We start from the raw sequence: 17,238 nt of genomic DNA on the forward strand, positions 1-17,238 counted from the left end.
TATAATTAAATATTATGACTAAGATATATTAACTGTTTTTTTTTTCTCAGTAAAGAATTCAATCATTATTAAAATTATGTGATAACATGCAACATGTAAGTGATGATTAGTTCAATATAAAATCTAAAATCCACAATTTTGCTTAGTGCTTTCTTCCTGACACTCGATAATATATATGTCAGATGTAAATTTGTTTTATCTTATATTTCAACTAAGTGTGGTTCAAAATTATTTTCACACAAAACTATGGGTTCTATCTAGTAGAACGACTATCTATCATCATTTGAACTCTTATAAAATTTTAGTAGAAAATTAATAATGATTGTCACAATTCATAGAACTTTATTAGATATGTCTATATTAACATTTTTGAAGTACATTTTGTATTCTAACCTTTTATTTGTAAGACTTGCATAATTATTCTTTTTTCATTTGAATAAATATTAAAACTTGGATGAATATTTGTAATAAAATCATGAGCCTACTCGAGAATGTTAACTACAATATCTTACCTTCCTTAATTACAATTTGTTTTTAATAGAAATGTCTATACAAAATCATAATTCAAATAACATAATTTTTATTGCCAATACACTAAAATATATATAGAACCGAATCATTTTCTAAAAAAACAAAAAAACTTAATCAATTATAATATAAAATTATAAAATTATATATATATATATATATATCTATCTATCTATCTATATATATATATATATATATATATATATATAAGAAAGAATTATCTCGTGGTGTACCGCAAGTTAAATCCTAGTAATTGTTATGTTTTTTTTTTTTTGACAACAATAGAATCAGCTCAAACGAGCCAATTTAGAGGAAAAGAGTTCACAAACAAAACATGCTGCGGTGACAGTCGTGCTTGGCGTGCCAGGGAATCCGCTTTGACATTGGCAGTACGTGAGACCAGAGATAGAGAGAAAGAAGAGAACTCCACCTGATCTATCATGATGTCGTCGAGGTAGGGAGTGAAAGCCGGCCATTCATGAGGAGAAGACACCATCTTCACCAAATCAGAACAATCCGTATAAAATACCACGTCCCGGTAATCATGTCCAATCATGCAACGCATAGCCCAAATGAGAGCTTCTACTTCAGCATGGAGTGGAGACAAACTTTTCCGGAAATTGGTAGCTCCCATGTCCGTTCTCGAATCTTGAGTGGAAGAACAAAACCAACCTGCACCTGCAAGAGCATTTGTCGCTTTCCAAGAACCATCAACAAAACACCGATAGCCTGTAAAAGAGGAAGGACAAAAAGGGGTGAGCCCCCTTTGTCTAGAAAAAGGGACAAGGGGAGTGTGTGGTTGATCCTCATCCTCCACCTCCACCTGAGCCTGTAACCAGACATTCGCCTCCCCCTCCGCCAACCAAATGACATCCAGTGGATTTTCCAACACATTCTCAAAAACACGTGCATTTCGCGCTTTCCAAATATACCACATAAGCCACAGGAACACAGATGCCTGAGAGCCCGGATTAGAAGAACCTAAGAAATGGTCTACATTAGCATAAATAGACTCTGTCGGGAAAGAGCCAGGACCTACAGGAACCTGAGCTAAAGCACATGTCTGCCGAGCCGGTGGGCATTGGAAAATAGCATGATTAATTGTTTCCTCTTCAGCCCCACACCGTACACATGCAGGGTCACAGGAAATACCACGCCGTCGGAGATTTGCCGATACCGAAATACATCCTGTCAAAACCTGCCACATAAAATGTTGAATTTTTGGTGGACAAGAGACATCCCAGACAGCAGCCAGCAGAGGTGTTATCTCTGGACCCACTCTAGGGACCCTCGTAAGCTGTGGAGCATAACGACGATCCACTTCATAGCCAGATTTAACAGTGTACTTTCCTGATTTCGTATAATGCCAACCCATGGAGTCATCTAGTCGACGACTTCCTAAAGGAATAGCCCCTATCAGATCAACATCTTCCAGGGCAAAAAACTCCTTAAGCCTATCCATACGCCAAGTATTAGTGTGACAATCAATTAACTGAGAGATTTTAAGAGAAGGATCCTTAAGGGGACCCTTGCTGAACGCCGGTCTTGGGGATTGAGCCGGTACCCAGGGATCCGTCCATATCGAAATGGACTCCCCTGAACTGACCCGTATAATAAGGCCTTTATTAACAAAAGATCTAGCGGAAGTAATACTTCTCCACCCATAAGATGGAGAGTAAGAGCGTATCGGATCCATAGGGTTGGAATTGCGATAATACCTGCCCTTGAAAACCCGGGCAAACGATGTATCCGGGGCCTCAATTAGCCTCCACAATTGTTTTGCCAGCAATGCCGTGTTGAAAGCATCAACATTCCTGAAACCCAAGCCCCCCAACTGCTTACTGCAGCAGAGTTTATCCCAAGCTAACTAGTGCAACCCCCCAGACTGTCCTGAAGTACTCCACCAAAAATTAGCCACTGCACTCGTAAGTTTTGATGTGATTGTTTTCGGAATCCGAAAACAAGACATCACAAAAGTAGGGACCGCAGTGGCAACAGACTTGATCATCACCTCTTTTCCCCCTTTGGATAAAAGCTTCACTGTCCAACCCGTCGTTCGTCCCTAAAGGCGGTCCCGAACAAAAGAGAATACCTTTGTCTTAGACCCTCCGAGACTCTCCGGCAACCCGAGATAAGATCCCATCCCACCCAAATTCGAAATCCCCAAAACCCCCTGCATCTCTGCCCGAACAGCATCATCCACCTTATGACCAAGCTGAATCGAGGATTTGTCAAAATTTATTAACTGACCCGATACAGTCTCATACTATTTTAAAATATCCAAAATGACCTCACATTGAACCTTATCCGCTTTGCAGAAAAAAAGACTATCATCTGCAAAAAGCAGATGCGTGATTGGCGGACACTTGTTTGCGAACTTAATCCCTGTTATTTGTTTTTCCCGTTCTGCCCGCTTGATGTTTGCAACTAAGACCTCCGTGCACAAAATAAACAGATAAGGAGACAAAGGGTCTCCCTGCCGTAATCCCCTTTCCGGAACAATCCTACCATTAGGTTGGCCATTTAAAAGAACCTTATATTCAACAGAAGTGACACAAAACATAATCCGAGAAATCCAAATCTCCCCAAAGCCCATCTTCCGTAACAAAGCCTCAGTAAAACCCCATTCAACCCTATCATACGCCTTACTCATATCCGTTTTGATCGCCATAAATTTTCCTTTACACGATGGATTTGTGCGTAAACCATGGAACATCTCCTGAGCGATGAGAATGTTATCCGAAATCAATCGTCGTGGGACAAAAGCAGATTGTGTTTCTGAGACAAGCTCAGGTAACACTCCCTTCAACTGTTGACACATGATTTTCGAAATAAGCTTATACCCCACATTACACAAGCTAATAGGCCGCATTTCCGCCATCCTGGTTGGCTTAGCCACCTTCAGAATCAAGCAAATATGCGTCCTATTCAGACTTTTATCAAAAACCCCTTCTTCAAAAAACCGATTGACCATAGCCACAAGGTCCTCTTTGACCACTCGCCAAGCCTTCTGGAAGAACAAAGCTGTCATTCCATCTGGTCCCGGAGCCTTATCCGGAGACATCAAGAATAAGGCCTTGCGGACCTCCGCCACTATTGCTGGAGTTGTTAAACGATCGTTTACGTCCTCCGTTATTACCCTTTTCACCTCACTTAAGGCTTCCTCAAAATTAGACGGGTTAATAGAAGTAAACAAATCCTCAAAATACGAGACCGCCACCGAACAAATATCATCATCCTTAGTCGACCAAACATTATTCTTATCGTAGAGCCCAGTGATCCTATTACGAGCCCGTCGCTGCTTTGTTTGAGCTTGAAAATACTTTGTATTTTTAACCCCCACCTGCATCCATCAGTTACGACTTTTTTGATACCAATAAATTTTCTCATCATTATATGCGTCCCGCAAACGCCTGGTTAAATCAGTGATAACCCCGAGGAAACCGCATCATCCGCTTGGGCCACTTCCAACTGGCGTTTGAGGTCCTCAATAATGTCTCGCCCAAACGGAACCTGCTCCTTACGCCAATGAGATATAGCTCGTCGGCAATTCACAATCTTGTCCACAAAAGATGTCGGACCCTCATGCTGTCCCCCATTCCAGCCCTGCGAAATAGACTCCATCAGACCCGCCTTGCCAACCCACCTACGATCGAACATAAAAGTTCGTCTCCCACGCGTTCTCTTGGCTCCTATATTAACAATAAGCGGGGCATGATCCGAAGCGATCCGTGGCAAATATTCTGTAACCGTGTCCGGGAACAAATCATGCCAGTCCTCATTACCCAAAGCCCTATCCAAACGACAACGGATTGGTTTTTTATCCCGCCAACCCCTCCACGACAACCAATCTCCGAGGTATGGAAATTCCAAAAACCACAATCCCGAATCATCCCATTAAAGGAAAGAAATGAAGAAGCATGACGAAGTTTTCCCCCTCTCTTCTCATGATTACCTGTTAATTCATTTAGGTCCCCAATAATAAACCAGGGAGTCGACCGAGTTGAGCTTATCCTCAATAACCGTTCCCATACTAAATCCCGATTTTTAGGAACAGGATCCCCATAAATAAAAGTGAGATGAATTATTCGCCCTTTATAGGCAGCCTCAACATCAATTAAACGGTTTGACTCAAATAAAATTGACACATCAAAAATATCTTTATTATAAAAGAGAGCCAACCCTCCACTACAACCAATAGGTTCCACAGTTTTTAAATTTTTATAGCCAAAATGGCCTACAAATTGTTCCAAAAAAGAAAAAGTTTGCTTTGTTTCCATTAGAAATAAAAAGTCTGGCCTATGCTTATTCCATAGATCCCGGAGATTCCCGATGGTAGCCTTATTTCCGAGACCTTGACAATTCCAACTCATGATATTCATTTAAAAACCATTGGCTTTGGTGGTTTTTGCCCACCGTGACCCTCTTTAGGCCCTTCCTGGGCGTTAAGAGCATGCTCGCTTTCCCCAAGAGCTGGAACAGTCTGAGGAGGGCGTCGCCTTGGTGACAACAGCAGGTTAGCATTCCGCTTCTTCGTACTAACCCCCCTAAGAACCAAATGTCCTTTTCCTTTCTTCCCCTTCTCCCCTTGAGCCGCCTGAATATCCCCGCTAATCGGTGCCGCGAGAGCATCTCCTACATCATCCAACTCCACCAGATCTTTGTCAGCCCCCTCTTCAGTCAACAGATCATCTTCCTCCATATTAAAAAACTCCCCAGCAGTCTCCCCCTCCACCATAGGATCCTTATCCCCAACACCAGTACCATGTAACCCCAAGTCTCCAAAATCAAACTCCTCCACAATTGAAAAATCCTGAACAGAAATATCCTCAGTCAGAACCTCTCTCATTGGAACCTCAACATTAGGGGCACTCAAACCTGCCGCTGCAGCCGTGACAGTAGAAGAACCACCAAGTAAAAACCCCTCTTGCTCCGCTTACGCTTGTTCCTTAACATCCTGAACACCAACTGTATCCAGAGGAGGGATACCCGACACTGACCATGCCAACGCAATATCCGCATCTCCAGACGAACCATCAAGGATCTGACCTTTTTCAGTAGGGCTCTCCACCACTCCCATGTTGCCGTTAGACCATTCCTTAACTGTAGTATCCTGAAAAAGAGCCTTCTTAGCAGATTTTGGTTTTGACTGCCCTACCTCTGCCTCCCCTAACTCCTCCAAAACCGGTGGCAAAGCTGGAGCAACCTGGTGCCGAGCCTGACCCCTAGGGAGACCCTGCCTTCCCCGAGATTCCTAAGTGGAACCCGACCCAGAAACCCCCTTAGACGACCCCTTTCTACGGTACGAGTAGCCTGAATGAACCTCTGCTCTAGGTTTAGCACCCCCATGGTGAGACCCATTATGATTCCCCTTAGAAGCACCACCATAAGCAGGATTCCCCCCATGCGAAAACATAAGTTTAGTTTTCAAAAAAAAACGTAGGGCATTTTTAAAAATATTTCATATAGATAGGGTAGTTTACAGGAAAAAAGACCCCTCAACTTTTTTGTTAATTAATAAAAAAAAATTATAAAAAAAAAAATTACTATTGATTGGATGTTGTTCATAATGGGAATCAAAAAGAATTTATGAAAAATGTAAATAAGATAAAATCAAATATCCAAAAAGGGTGATACAATACACAATTTGGTGGGCATTATATGCTTTTGTATTCTTTCCCACGAGCTTACCCTCACGGCTCACGCAACTTTCGTCATGCTTCCAACTGATATACCACGTCATGCTTTTCTTGATTCCATATTATATATGCCATTTGCCTAAATTGATTCCTTAATACTACAGTAATTATACATAAATGCTTTTTCAGATTGAATTTTGACGTTTAATTCTTTTCAAATCATATGAAGTTGATCGGATAATTTGTTATGTAACAAAGTGTATATTTTCTTGTTTTTGAAAGTGTTTTTGACTTTAACATTTGGGTAATCCAAAAAGGTAAAAACTACATCGACAATGGCAAACATAGATTAAGGATAGGAAAAACAAATGTCCGACAGGCTTCCAACAATCAAATTCTATTCTTAAATTATTTCTAAGAAAAAAAAAAGCTAATTCTATCTAATCTCTTTAACTCACTAAAAATTATATTCTTAGTTACCCTTATAATTGGTGATAGAGTATTAATTAAATCAACAGCTCGTTAAAAATTATATTCTTGTGAGATCACAAGAGTTACATTAAGTAATAGCCAATCAAATATTTTATTCCCTATGCAATCATTTATACGAAGTGATGACAAGCCACAACAACAACAACAAAAACAATTGGAATCAGTTCGAATGAATTTATGTTTATGATATTTTTTTAAAGGTCCAAATAAGAGATGATGAGTTTGAAGTTTATCAAGAATAATGAGATCTTTCAGAAAAATAGAAATATGAGATAGTATGAAGATAGATACGTTGATGATAGTGAAGTGAGACACCTTGGCCAACATTAGGAGAAGATTCCATAAAGGATTGGATGAGTGTAAAGTATAGAGACGTCTCTACTTGGTTGCGTTTTTTCTATTTTTATATTCGAATTTTTTCATCACTTCCTATTTCTATTTTTTTTTTAATTTCTCCTCCACCCAAATCCCTTTTCATCTTTTTCTTCTTTATTTTTTCTCTATCTCAAGTTTCACCCCCTAGTTTGCCCAAAAAAAAAGAAGAAAAAAAGAATAAGACAACCTAGTGAATGAAAAATTAATTGGAAAATAGTCAAATGAGAAATTAGGAAATCAACCTTGCAAAAAAGAATTTTTATTTGAAACAGAGAAAATACTTCTTAGCCGTCATTTCATTATTCGCAGGTTAATACCACACTAAAAGCTCTATAAATTAATAATATCAAGACTATAACATAAATAGAGAGATTTTCAAAATTTCTTGTAATTTATAGATAATAGATATTAAAATAAGAAGTTTTTCTTACAATACATATTCTATAACCTTACACATAAGAAAACGGTTATTGTGTCTATAACTTTCTGTAATGTAAAAATGCAACTCGAGAAAACAATATATAGAGGTTTTACTACATATATACCTTAGGGCATATATATATATATATGTATTTGTATATGCCTTTTTTTTTTTTGAATCGTGGGAATCCTAAAAGTTTTCTAGGCTCAAAAACTAATCCCACGAAGCCCACGAGAAATTCACGTTTTCTTACCACTTAAGGCGTTTCCAGGTGGCCAAAAGGATTTGAACCCAGGGTGGAAGCTCCAGCTGGAGCCCCTTTCCCACTAGGCCAAAGGCACTTGGTTTTGCATTTGTATATGTCAATTCGCCAGATTATGTTTAGCATCTTAAAATCATGCGTATAATCAACTAATAGCAGGCCCATATAGCAGTGAAGTAACATGCTATGTGTTTATAGACATCATTTTTTTTTTTAATTCTTTTTAAGAAACCATATTTCAACATAACATTCTATTTATGGACATCACATATGTAAGAAATATTAGATGTTATTAAAACGTTAAGAGATATAGGTAGACTTCCATTTCATCATTATTATTTTTTTGTTAATTATGAATGTAATTTACCGCACTGACACGTTATTGATGGACAGTGGACACTAAAAAAAACTCAACAATGTGTTCCCTTGTATTGTTTTCCTAATTCTTAAAATTTGCTATCTCAATTTTGCAAATCACTCCAAGAAGAAATCACAGTCTCGGAGCCTCCTAGTATAATTATTAAGAAAAAAGGATGTTGACTAGTTCAACATGGGTTTGCACAAAAAAGAAAAGAAAGACTAGTTCAACATGGGAAAAAAAAAGCAGAAATAAAAAAAGTTGAGGTCCAAGTATAAGAAGAACTGTTGATATTTTAGAGCCACCAACTCCACAAGAGATACAAACACACACACACACGCCAGATCCAAAAAGCGAACAAGACGACTGAAAATATATAGAAAAAAGAATGAAAATAATTGAAAGTAAGACCTGAGACCTAAGAAAAACGAAACTTGTAATATTCTATGATTTCTCATGAGTCATGTACCGAATTTATTCAGTAGCTCTGATGATTTTTAGTGTCAATTTTTATAAAACGGATCGTGGGGTTCACTTCCTTTTAGCCCCTTCTACATGTTACTACTATTCGTAGCATATATAATGTGTTAATAGTTACTTAATTACATGACTAGTATGTTGTTGGTTATGTAATCTGTTTTTCTCTTTGTATATGGGAAACATATTGTAGCAACTCTTGATTTTAGTACTTTTTAACGTCTTGCATTAATAATAACTAAAAGATGGAATATAGTAACGAAAAGCTCATCAAGAGAAACCAAAACAGAGTAACACCAAATTCTTTTACCAACAAACAATATTAGTGTCCAAAGAATTCGATATGCGAAATGTGATATAGTAAGAATTACTGTATTTTTTAAGCCATTATTGAAAAAATCCCACAAATATATGTTCTATAAATGAAAATAGGAAAAATGAGCAACGTAATGAATATTAAATTGATTTAAATATATCTTTTATAAGATTTTTATATTGTAATATCTCTAGAAATCATAGATGTTTTTTATTGTTAAAATTATGTTTATTTAATCTTTTTATTAAATTTATAAAATGCTTATTAAATTAGTCAAATAATAGTAATTAAGTAATCACAAAACATTGAAAACCAAAATGCTTTCGAGTAGGAAATAAATTCCTTTAAAGTGGTATATCTTTTCGTAATGAAAATGCTATTTCACCAGTTTAAAAATAATAATTTAATCTAGCTTTTTAATAGTTTCAATGTGGAAAACTATCTTAAAATCTTTTACAAGAACATCATGCATATTTATTAGCTAAAATATAGAGTACAATTTATCTGGTTGCAACTTTTTTTAACAGGAAACTTCGAATATATTCTGTTATGCATAATGTGTAGCTTTATAAAGAAAACGCAAAATCCAATGGAAGAAATTAGTTCAAACGACAGAAAATTTCAATTAATTGTTACTTTTGACTAATTTAGTAAAAGGTCGCGAACCAAAACACAACCTTGATCAGTTATTCGACCTATGTTTGTTATATAATCTTATATCAATAAAATAAACGCATGTTTTTCAAAGATGCCATACGTGGAGTTGAAACTATTTAATGAAAAACGAAAAACAAAGAACATGCAAAATAGCTGGTTGATCATATATTATATATATATATATATATATATATATATGTGTTAAGCCACATCACAATTTTACAAACAGCTCTTAAAAAAAGAAAAAAACATCACAAACCAGCTAATAGATTTCATGTTAATACGGTTCCAAATGAGATTGATTTCAATATTTCTACGTGAGTTTTCAAAAGTAAGAAATTCTAGAAAAAAGGACTGATCACGAGGAGGAAATAATCATGTCTAATTTTTATTACTATATAACTTAAAAGAAAACATAAATATTATATGAAAAGTTAAAGACAAAAGGAAGGTAAATAAAAAAATAAACTAGTTGAGGTTACAAAAAAATAGCCAAAAAAAGAAAGAATCTTGTATCGGATAAAGAAAAAAATGAAACACACAAGTGGCGAACAATCTGTCTATCTCATTGTAGCGAACAATTAATCTTGTCTGCGACTGCGACCAGTATTTTCTCTACATCACGTTTTGTATTTCTTATGTACATCAACATGGACTAGATGATATATTGTCAGTTCTAATACTTAACACTCGTGTCGCTTTCTGCAAATAAATATGTAACTGAGGTTAAATAAGAACGTGTGGTCTTGTAGTTCTCACTTTAAAAGATTTGTTTTTTTTTTTTTTTTTTAATAGATTTAGACGCTTAGAAATCAGTTATTTTTTGGCGCACATCTAAATCACTTTCAATTGGCCAACCAAAATATTATTACACTTTACATTTATTAGAAAACCCGACAAATAAACTATGCGAAGGCTATACTTATTGCACGACGTTTAATCAAATGGTAAAAATCCGGATTATCCCATTATTTATAGAAAGTGATTACTAAATGAAAGTTAAATTTCGGGCATATGAAGCAGCGGTAATAAATGGATTTAAACTGTAGAAATAAAGTTTCAATGAAAACTTCAATCAAAAAATCTTTCAATCTCCATTTTGGACAACCACATCGATTAATTAATAGTATAAGTTACCAGTAAGAAAAAAATAGAGAAAAAAATATTACGAAAGAGGAAGAATAATTTCCTCAGTTGTTACTTGTTAGGCTATGGTTATATTTTTCATCTTTAAAATTAAGAACTGCTCTAGTTAGTGGTCATCAGGTCATGGCTGATGGCTATATATGATGCAGTGTCAAAAAAGAGATATCCCGAATTAGCAGATCTATTTATAGACTCATCAGTATATATAGTAACGTATTATCCTAGTGCGTGCAAAATGGATGGTTGATATTTTTACAAACAAATTAATGTCAAATTTCTCAAAAATTAATTTCAATAGTTTCATAATTCACTATGCTGTAAGGATTTATATAATTGTTTCATTACGAGTTACTATCGCAATATAAACTCATTTATTATTGGCGATATCTGAAAAAGGTGATTTTTTTTCAAAAAGGTGAATTAGTCAAATAGTTAAGCAATCTTTTCAGCCGAAATCAGACTCCAATCAATTATATTTTCCTACGTTCTGTATATTTGGATATGGTTGGACCTTGTGACCAAAATAACAATAATAATAATAATAATAAAATCATGTTTAAACATACTCTGATGATTGAAAGTAAATATTTGGTATTGTATATGACCCAAAGGAAACACGTGAACCAAGGCCACGTACCGAGACGGAGACGTTACAAGTGTATAAACCAGACACCATGAAAATAGCGAGTTTGGTTGAAAATGAAGACGGTATACTCTCTAAAAAAGGAGGACGCTTACTGTCTATGAAGTCATGAAGACATCCCTACCGGAACAGGGATTTATAACATACACACCGGATCATCAGGAAGGAACAATCTAGATCTAGGAGACTACTTGAGTGATAGACAAACACTCGTTAACACTAAAAAGATAGATGACTTAAATCCATCATCACCTCCATTTAGTTTGGATTCACAAGAGAGAACAAAAGCGAGCTTGTCTAGCTATCCATATTGACTATATTCATGCAGTTAGTTAAGAGAGTGCGAAGACCATCTTGTTAATCGACATCTCTATCCTTTAGACCTCATCCCTAAAGCTTATATCACACTAACAATATATCATGGTTTCTTACAATATATCTTTTTTCTTTTTTTCATAAACCCTATCATATATATGACTCAGTTGATCTTGGTAGGAATGCACCAAAATGCTACAGAATGGAATTTTCCCGAAAGACTATCACATTGCTTACCCCAAGTTTGAAATGTTTTCCGAATAATGCATAGGGATAGATAGATCGTTTGTTACTAGACTTCCAGATAAACTGTCAGTGGTTAAGTATAAACCGAGACTTCTCACATAAATGTGATTTTTGGTTTCAGGAAGTCCCGAATCCCGAGGAAAGTGTTTTAACATATTCCCAAGTCTCACGAGCCACTAGACTACATCTATGCGGGCATTTTCTAGGGGAAAAGCTTAAAAATACCTCATCTATTTTTTATTTGGAAGTTTAATACCTCGTCTTTTTTGGTTGGAAGAAAAATACCTCATTTAATTAAAACGTGTGATTTAATACTTAAACTAATAAATTTTGTTAGTTTCATACTTACGATTTTTTGACAAAAATAAAATTCCGTTTTTACCCTTAGTATATCAATTAATAATTAATTTTAAATGACATAGTATTAATTTATGGACAATTCTTGGATTCACCCCCACTTAATTAAGGAAACAAATTATTAATTAAAGAAACAAAATCTGTATATCATTCAATTTTAAAGTTATTAATTCTAAACATTATATTATAGTTTTTAATTATTATATGTAAATCTAAATTACTTTTTTATAAATCCAAACCGACATATAATTTTGTTTAATTATGTAATTTAAACCCTAATCATTTTTTATAAACCCAGATTGAAATACAATTTTGTTTAATTGTAAAATCTAAACCCTAACCACTCTTTTATAAACCCAAACCGACATATAATTTTTTTAATTTTAAAATCTAAACCCTAACCACTCTTTTATAAATCCAAACCGACATATAAATTTGTTTGATTGTAAAATCTAAACCCTAAACCACTCTTTGTATACCCAAACCGACATATAATTTTGTTTAATTATAAAATCTAAATCCTAACCACTGTTTTGTAAACCTAAACCGACATATAATTTTGTTTAATTGTAAAATCTAAACCCTAATCACTCTTTTGTAAACCCAAGAATTTTTCTTAATTTATAGGCTTATTTGAATTAAAATTAAGTTGATTTAATATTTCTTTTTATTAATTTTAATTCAAATAAAATTATAAATTAATACCATGTCATTTAAAATTAATTATTAATTGATATACTAAGGGTAAAAGTGGAATTTTTATTTTGTCAAAAAATCGTAAGTATGAAACTAACAAAATTTATTAGTTTGAATATTAAATCACAGGTTTTAATTAAATGAGGTATTTTTCTTCCAACCAAAAAAGATGAGGTATTAAACTTCCAAATAAAAAATAGATGAGGTATTTTTAAGCTTTTTTCCCCATTTTCTAGGCTCTTACATTTTTTTTTTGTGTCTCTTATGGTGCGTCTCTTGGAACTCAAAAACCATATATTACGTCTACTTTAACCATTCACAACGATTATTTTCCATCAGCGCATGTAATATGTGATGGATGTCGAAAACAAAGCAACTTACAAATGTCTCATGCTAGAAGAAAAATCTTTCATATCATGTGCGTGCGCTAGTTTGTTATAGAAAATTCTCGTATGGCCACCCGCAATCGTATGGAAAAATAGCATAGGAAGTGATGCACCATGCATATTCCATAAAAGAAGAAGCATACTATAAGTTGTTATGAACTAAGAAGTACGTAAGATATACCCATCTTACTTATAATTAATGGGAAAAAACACATAAAATATATATACATACTATATGTATACAAGTGACGATAATCAAGTGCGTTGGATCTATATGACCCGATGGATCCTCTAGTATACGAGTCCAAGAAAAAATATATATTCTATAAATTTTTTTTTTTTTGGTCAAAAACTCAATTACACTTTTTCTATATCGTCTCGCTTTGATTTTTAAGAAAATAAGCATTTATTTTTCTGGTTTTTTTTTTCTATTGAATAGTTTCCCAAAAAAAAAGAAATTACGAATCAAATTTTTTTTTTCCTAAACCCGGCAGCATGATACTCTCTATTTTCCCTTCTTCTATTTTCTAATTCTTTCTAGCCGGATAATTAATAGTTTAGTTAATAATAACTTTGTATAAAAAGTAAAAAGTATATTGTCGAGAGAGGTATCCGATTAAAAGAAATAAATCAAATATTAGTGGCTACCAAGTGGGAGATATAACTTGGAATATTATCAGTCTAACAGTGTGGTGGGTTTGGAATAACACAAACAGAAATAAAAAGAAAGAAATATAAATATAAGACGACAGTGTGTGGATGTACGTAGAATCAGTTTTAGATTCTAGTACATCACTAGACAAGAAAAAGATTGTGGTGATGAGTTCACCGACCCGAGTTAATTCAAATCCCGAAACAGTATAAATATATGTGGAAGGTTTCTTGCATATGATACGAGCAGAAACAAAAACACAAAGTAAAACAAAAAAGCAGGAACAACTAATACAGAAACCACCTGTTTGTTTACGACTAAAGATGTCTACAACCGTGCGAGACCCTCTTATAGTAAGCCGAGTTGTTGGAGACGTTCTTGATCCGTTCAATAGATCGATCTCTTTAAGGGTTACTTATGGCCAAAGAGAGGTGACTAATGGCTTGGATCTAAGGCCTTCTCAAGTTCAGAACAAACCAAGAGTTGAGATTGGTGGAGAAGACCTCAGGAACTTCTACACTTTGGTTCTTTCACTTAAACTCTCTTCTTTTTAGTTTCTTCAATGCTTCGTGATTTTTTTTTTTTTTTTTAAGATATTATTTTTTCTTGGTTCAATTAATTGAAAATATATCTTGGGCATGCAGAGACCTTAGTTAAATGCCCACACTCCTTCCTTTTCTCTGTTTTCTTATGATTTATTTGGTTTTACATTTTGATACCAAGGAAAAGTAAGAAAAATATATTTTCTTCTCTTTTTCTTTTTTCATGAAGATGGACCCATAAAAGATTTTATCCAATCCTAATATATATATATATATATATATATATATATATAATCTACCACAATTCTCTTCTGTCTTCGCTTCTTATTCCAATCCCAGATGTTTTTCCCAACCAACTTCTTGCATAATTGTTTTTCATCTTGGGTAAAAATCTTGAGATTATTTTACTTTGTTCCTCTCAATAATTTATTTTGTATGAACCCTTTAACAAAAAAAAAAAATCTATTCGTATGACTTTTTATATTAGACTTCAATAGTTAAAATCATACGGTACATTTTAAAAGGCAAAAGCATCTGGGGTTCGAATATACACATAATTATATAATAAACAAAACTAATTTCTGTTCTTTTAAACAAATATATATATATATATATATATATATATATATTGATGAATCTTTATTGTGGAATATTTGATGACTGTTTGAATAATGGATATTCATTATTCAAGCAAACGAACGCACTATATTGTATTACAAAAAGCTACTATCTATAGTCATTTTAGGTACTACCTTTTCTATTTATATATTTCTTCCTCGTTCTTGTGTTATCTAATTCCTCAAAAAAAAAAAATGCTTTTGCTTTCTTGATCTCTTTGAGAATGATAATCTTATCTTCTTATTCGTAGTCTTATTTATTTAATGAAGGTCATGGTGGATCCAGATGTCCCAAGTCCTAGCAACCCTCATCTCCGAGAATATCTCCACTGGTTTGTGCACTAATTCACCTCTTTCATTCATTTATGCATGCACTCAACACATATAAAATCCATTTCACGAGAATCTATTTATCTTCACTTTTTAAGTTTCTGTGTGTGTTTTATTTACTGAACCACATGCACATAGATTCGATTAAAGTATATATAGGACATGACTTGTACTAAGATTTGGTATTTCACTTTAAACTGCTGTTTGTACGGAATATCCTTGGCCTTGAAATAGCATGATGACGTGTCTTTGTAACTTGCATGAAGTGAGCAGCACTAGGTTTCCTGTTATATTTCACAGCTACCACACAACACATCTCTTATTATTATTTTTTTTTTCCAGCACACATCTCTTATTATTTTTTTGGGGTCAAATCATATCTCCTTTCCTAGTCTCACTTTTTATCTATGCACCTTTCAAAGACTCAATTTATATGTTGATGTATGTTCTTAGTTTTACATTAACTTTAAAATTTTGTTGCATTATAATTATGTGGCGGTGAAATGGCTTATAAATGTGTATACAGGTTGGTCACTGATATCCCTGCTACAACTGGAACAACCTTTGGTGAGTTTTACTCAATAGTCGCTAGGCAGGAAAAATAAGATAAAGAGTTATATACATGTAATAAGAAAAAACTAATAAATAGATTCCTAGGTGAAAAATTCTCATGTTTTTGATAACCTTTTTTTTGTTTTTTTGTTTTCCCATTTTTCAGGAAATGAGATTGTGTGTTACGAAAATCCAAGTCCTTCCGCGGGGATTCACCGTGTCGTGATGATATTGTTTCGGCAACTTGGGAGGCAAACAGTGTACGCACCAGGGTGGCGCCAGAACTTCAACACTCGCGAATTTGCTGAGATCTACAATCTCGGCCTTCCCGTGGCCGCAGTTTTCTTCAATTGTCAGAGGGAGAGTGGCTGTGGAGGAAGAAGAACTTAGATGGGTTCTTCCTTTATAACCGATTGATTGCATACTCTGATTTATGCATCTATAATATTTTATAATAACCAATTTATCATACGAGTAACGAACGGTGGTGATATGACTATAGTAATTTTAATATGTATGTAATAAACGAGAGGGGGGAGGAAAATGAGTGTGTTTTACTTATATGGTGTATGATGCGATATTTTATGATATTCTACATGAAATGAAGTGTTATAATTTATACTTTACGTGTATTTCAGTTTCTTAATAATCGAAGAAGGCAGTGTCATTGAAATTGCTTTTTCTTTTACTTTTGAGTTCATCATGATGATCCCATAATATAGTTCTAAATTAAGTTGGAAAAATTACATTAGACGGTAGAGCCGTGGAGAGTCTTGTTATGATGGGGAATAGCGTCGTCTTAGTGTAGGGCAATGGTCGATTTTGGTTAGAAACATATTTTCTTTGGTCACTGTACAATATGAAGATTACTGATGGACTTCGACATAAGATCTCGTTACTGTAATTACAGAAAAAACACTTGTAAAGCAACCTGAACATTTATATTTATCTACAATTATAGCACAACACTCATCTTCCAAACTTTTTTTTTCTCAAACTTCCAAACTTAAGATAAATGATGACTTTCAAAATTGATTTTCTTAAACTCAACATTGATTTTCAACATTGATAAGATAAACTCAACATTGATTTTCTTAAACTTCCAAACTTCCAAACTTTTTTTTTCTCAAACTTCCAAACTTAAGATAAATGATGACCCGTCTCAAACCCGTTTGATTTTCTTTTACTAACATATTCTTTTAAATTAGTAATTTGATATATATATATATAT

General features: G+C 34.2%; 2 protein-coding genes across 2 annotated transcripts; one reads left to right on the top strand and one right to left on the bottom strand.

The window, feature by feature from the left end:
* Positions 1–820: 820 nt before the first annotated feature.
* LOC104789549 (uncharacterized) lies at positions 821–5,377 on the bottom strand. The gene is made up of 5 exons (XM_010515228.2): positions 4,945–5,377; positions 3,973–4,271; positions 2,831–3,871; positions 2,621–2,743; positions 821–2,395 (listed from the first exon to the last, which is right to left on the bottom strand). The coding sequence occupies exons 1-5, from the start codon at positions 5,375–5,377 to the stop codon at positions 821–823; spliced, it is 3,471 nt and encodes a 1,156-aa protein (XP_010513530.2).
* Positions 5,378–14,014: 8,637 nt separating this feature from the next.
* Positions 14,015–16,628, top strand: LOC104787534 (protein FLOWERING LOCUS T). The gene is made up of 4 exons (XM_010513142.3): positions 14,015–14,490; positions 15,396–15,457; positions 15,982–16,022; positions 16,174–16,628. Exons 1-4 carry the CDS (start codon positions 14,203–14,205, stop codon positions 16,395–16,397), a joined length of 615 nt encoding a protein of 204 aa, XP_010511444.1. The 5' UTR covers positions 14,015–14,202; the 3' UTR covers positions 16,398–16,628.
* The last annotated feature ends 610 nt before the right edge of the window (positions 16,629–17,238 follow it).

This window comes from Camelina sativa, chromosome 5 (assembly GCF_030686135.1).
Source record: "Camelina sativa cultivar CO46 ecotype springtype chromosome 5, ASM3068613v1".
NCBI classification, from domain to species: domain Eukaryota; kingdom Viridiplantae; phylum Streptophyta; class Magnoliopsida; order Brassicales; family Brassicaceae; genus Camelina; species Camelina sativa.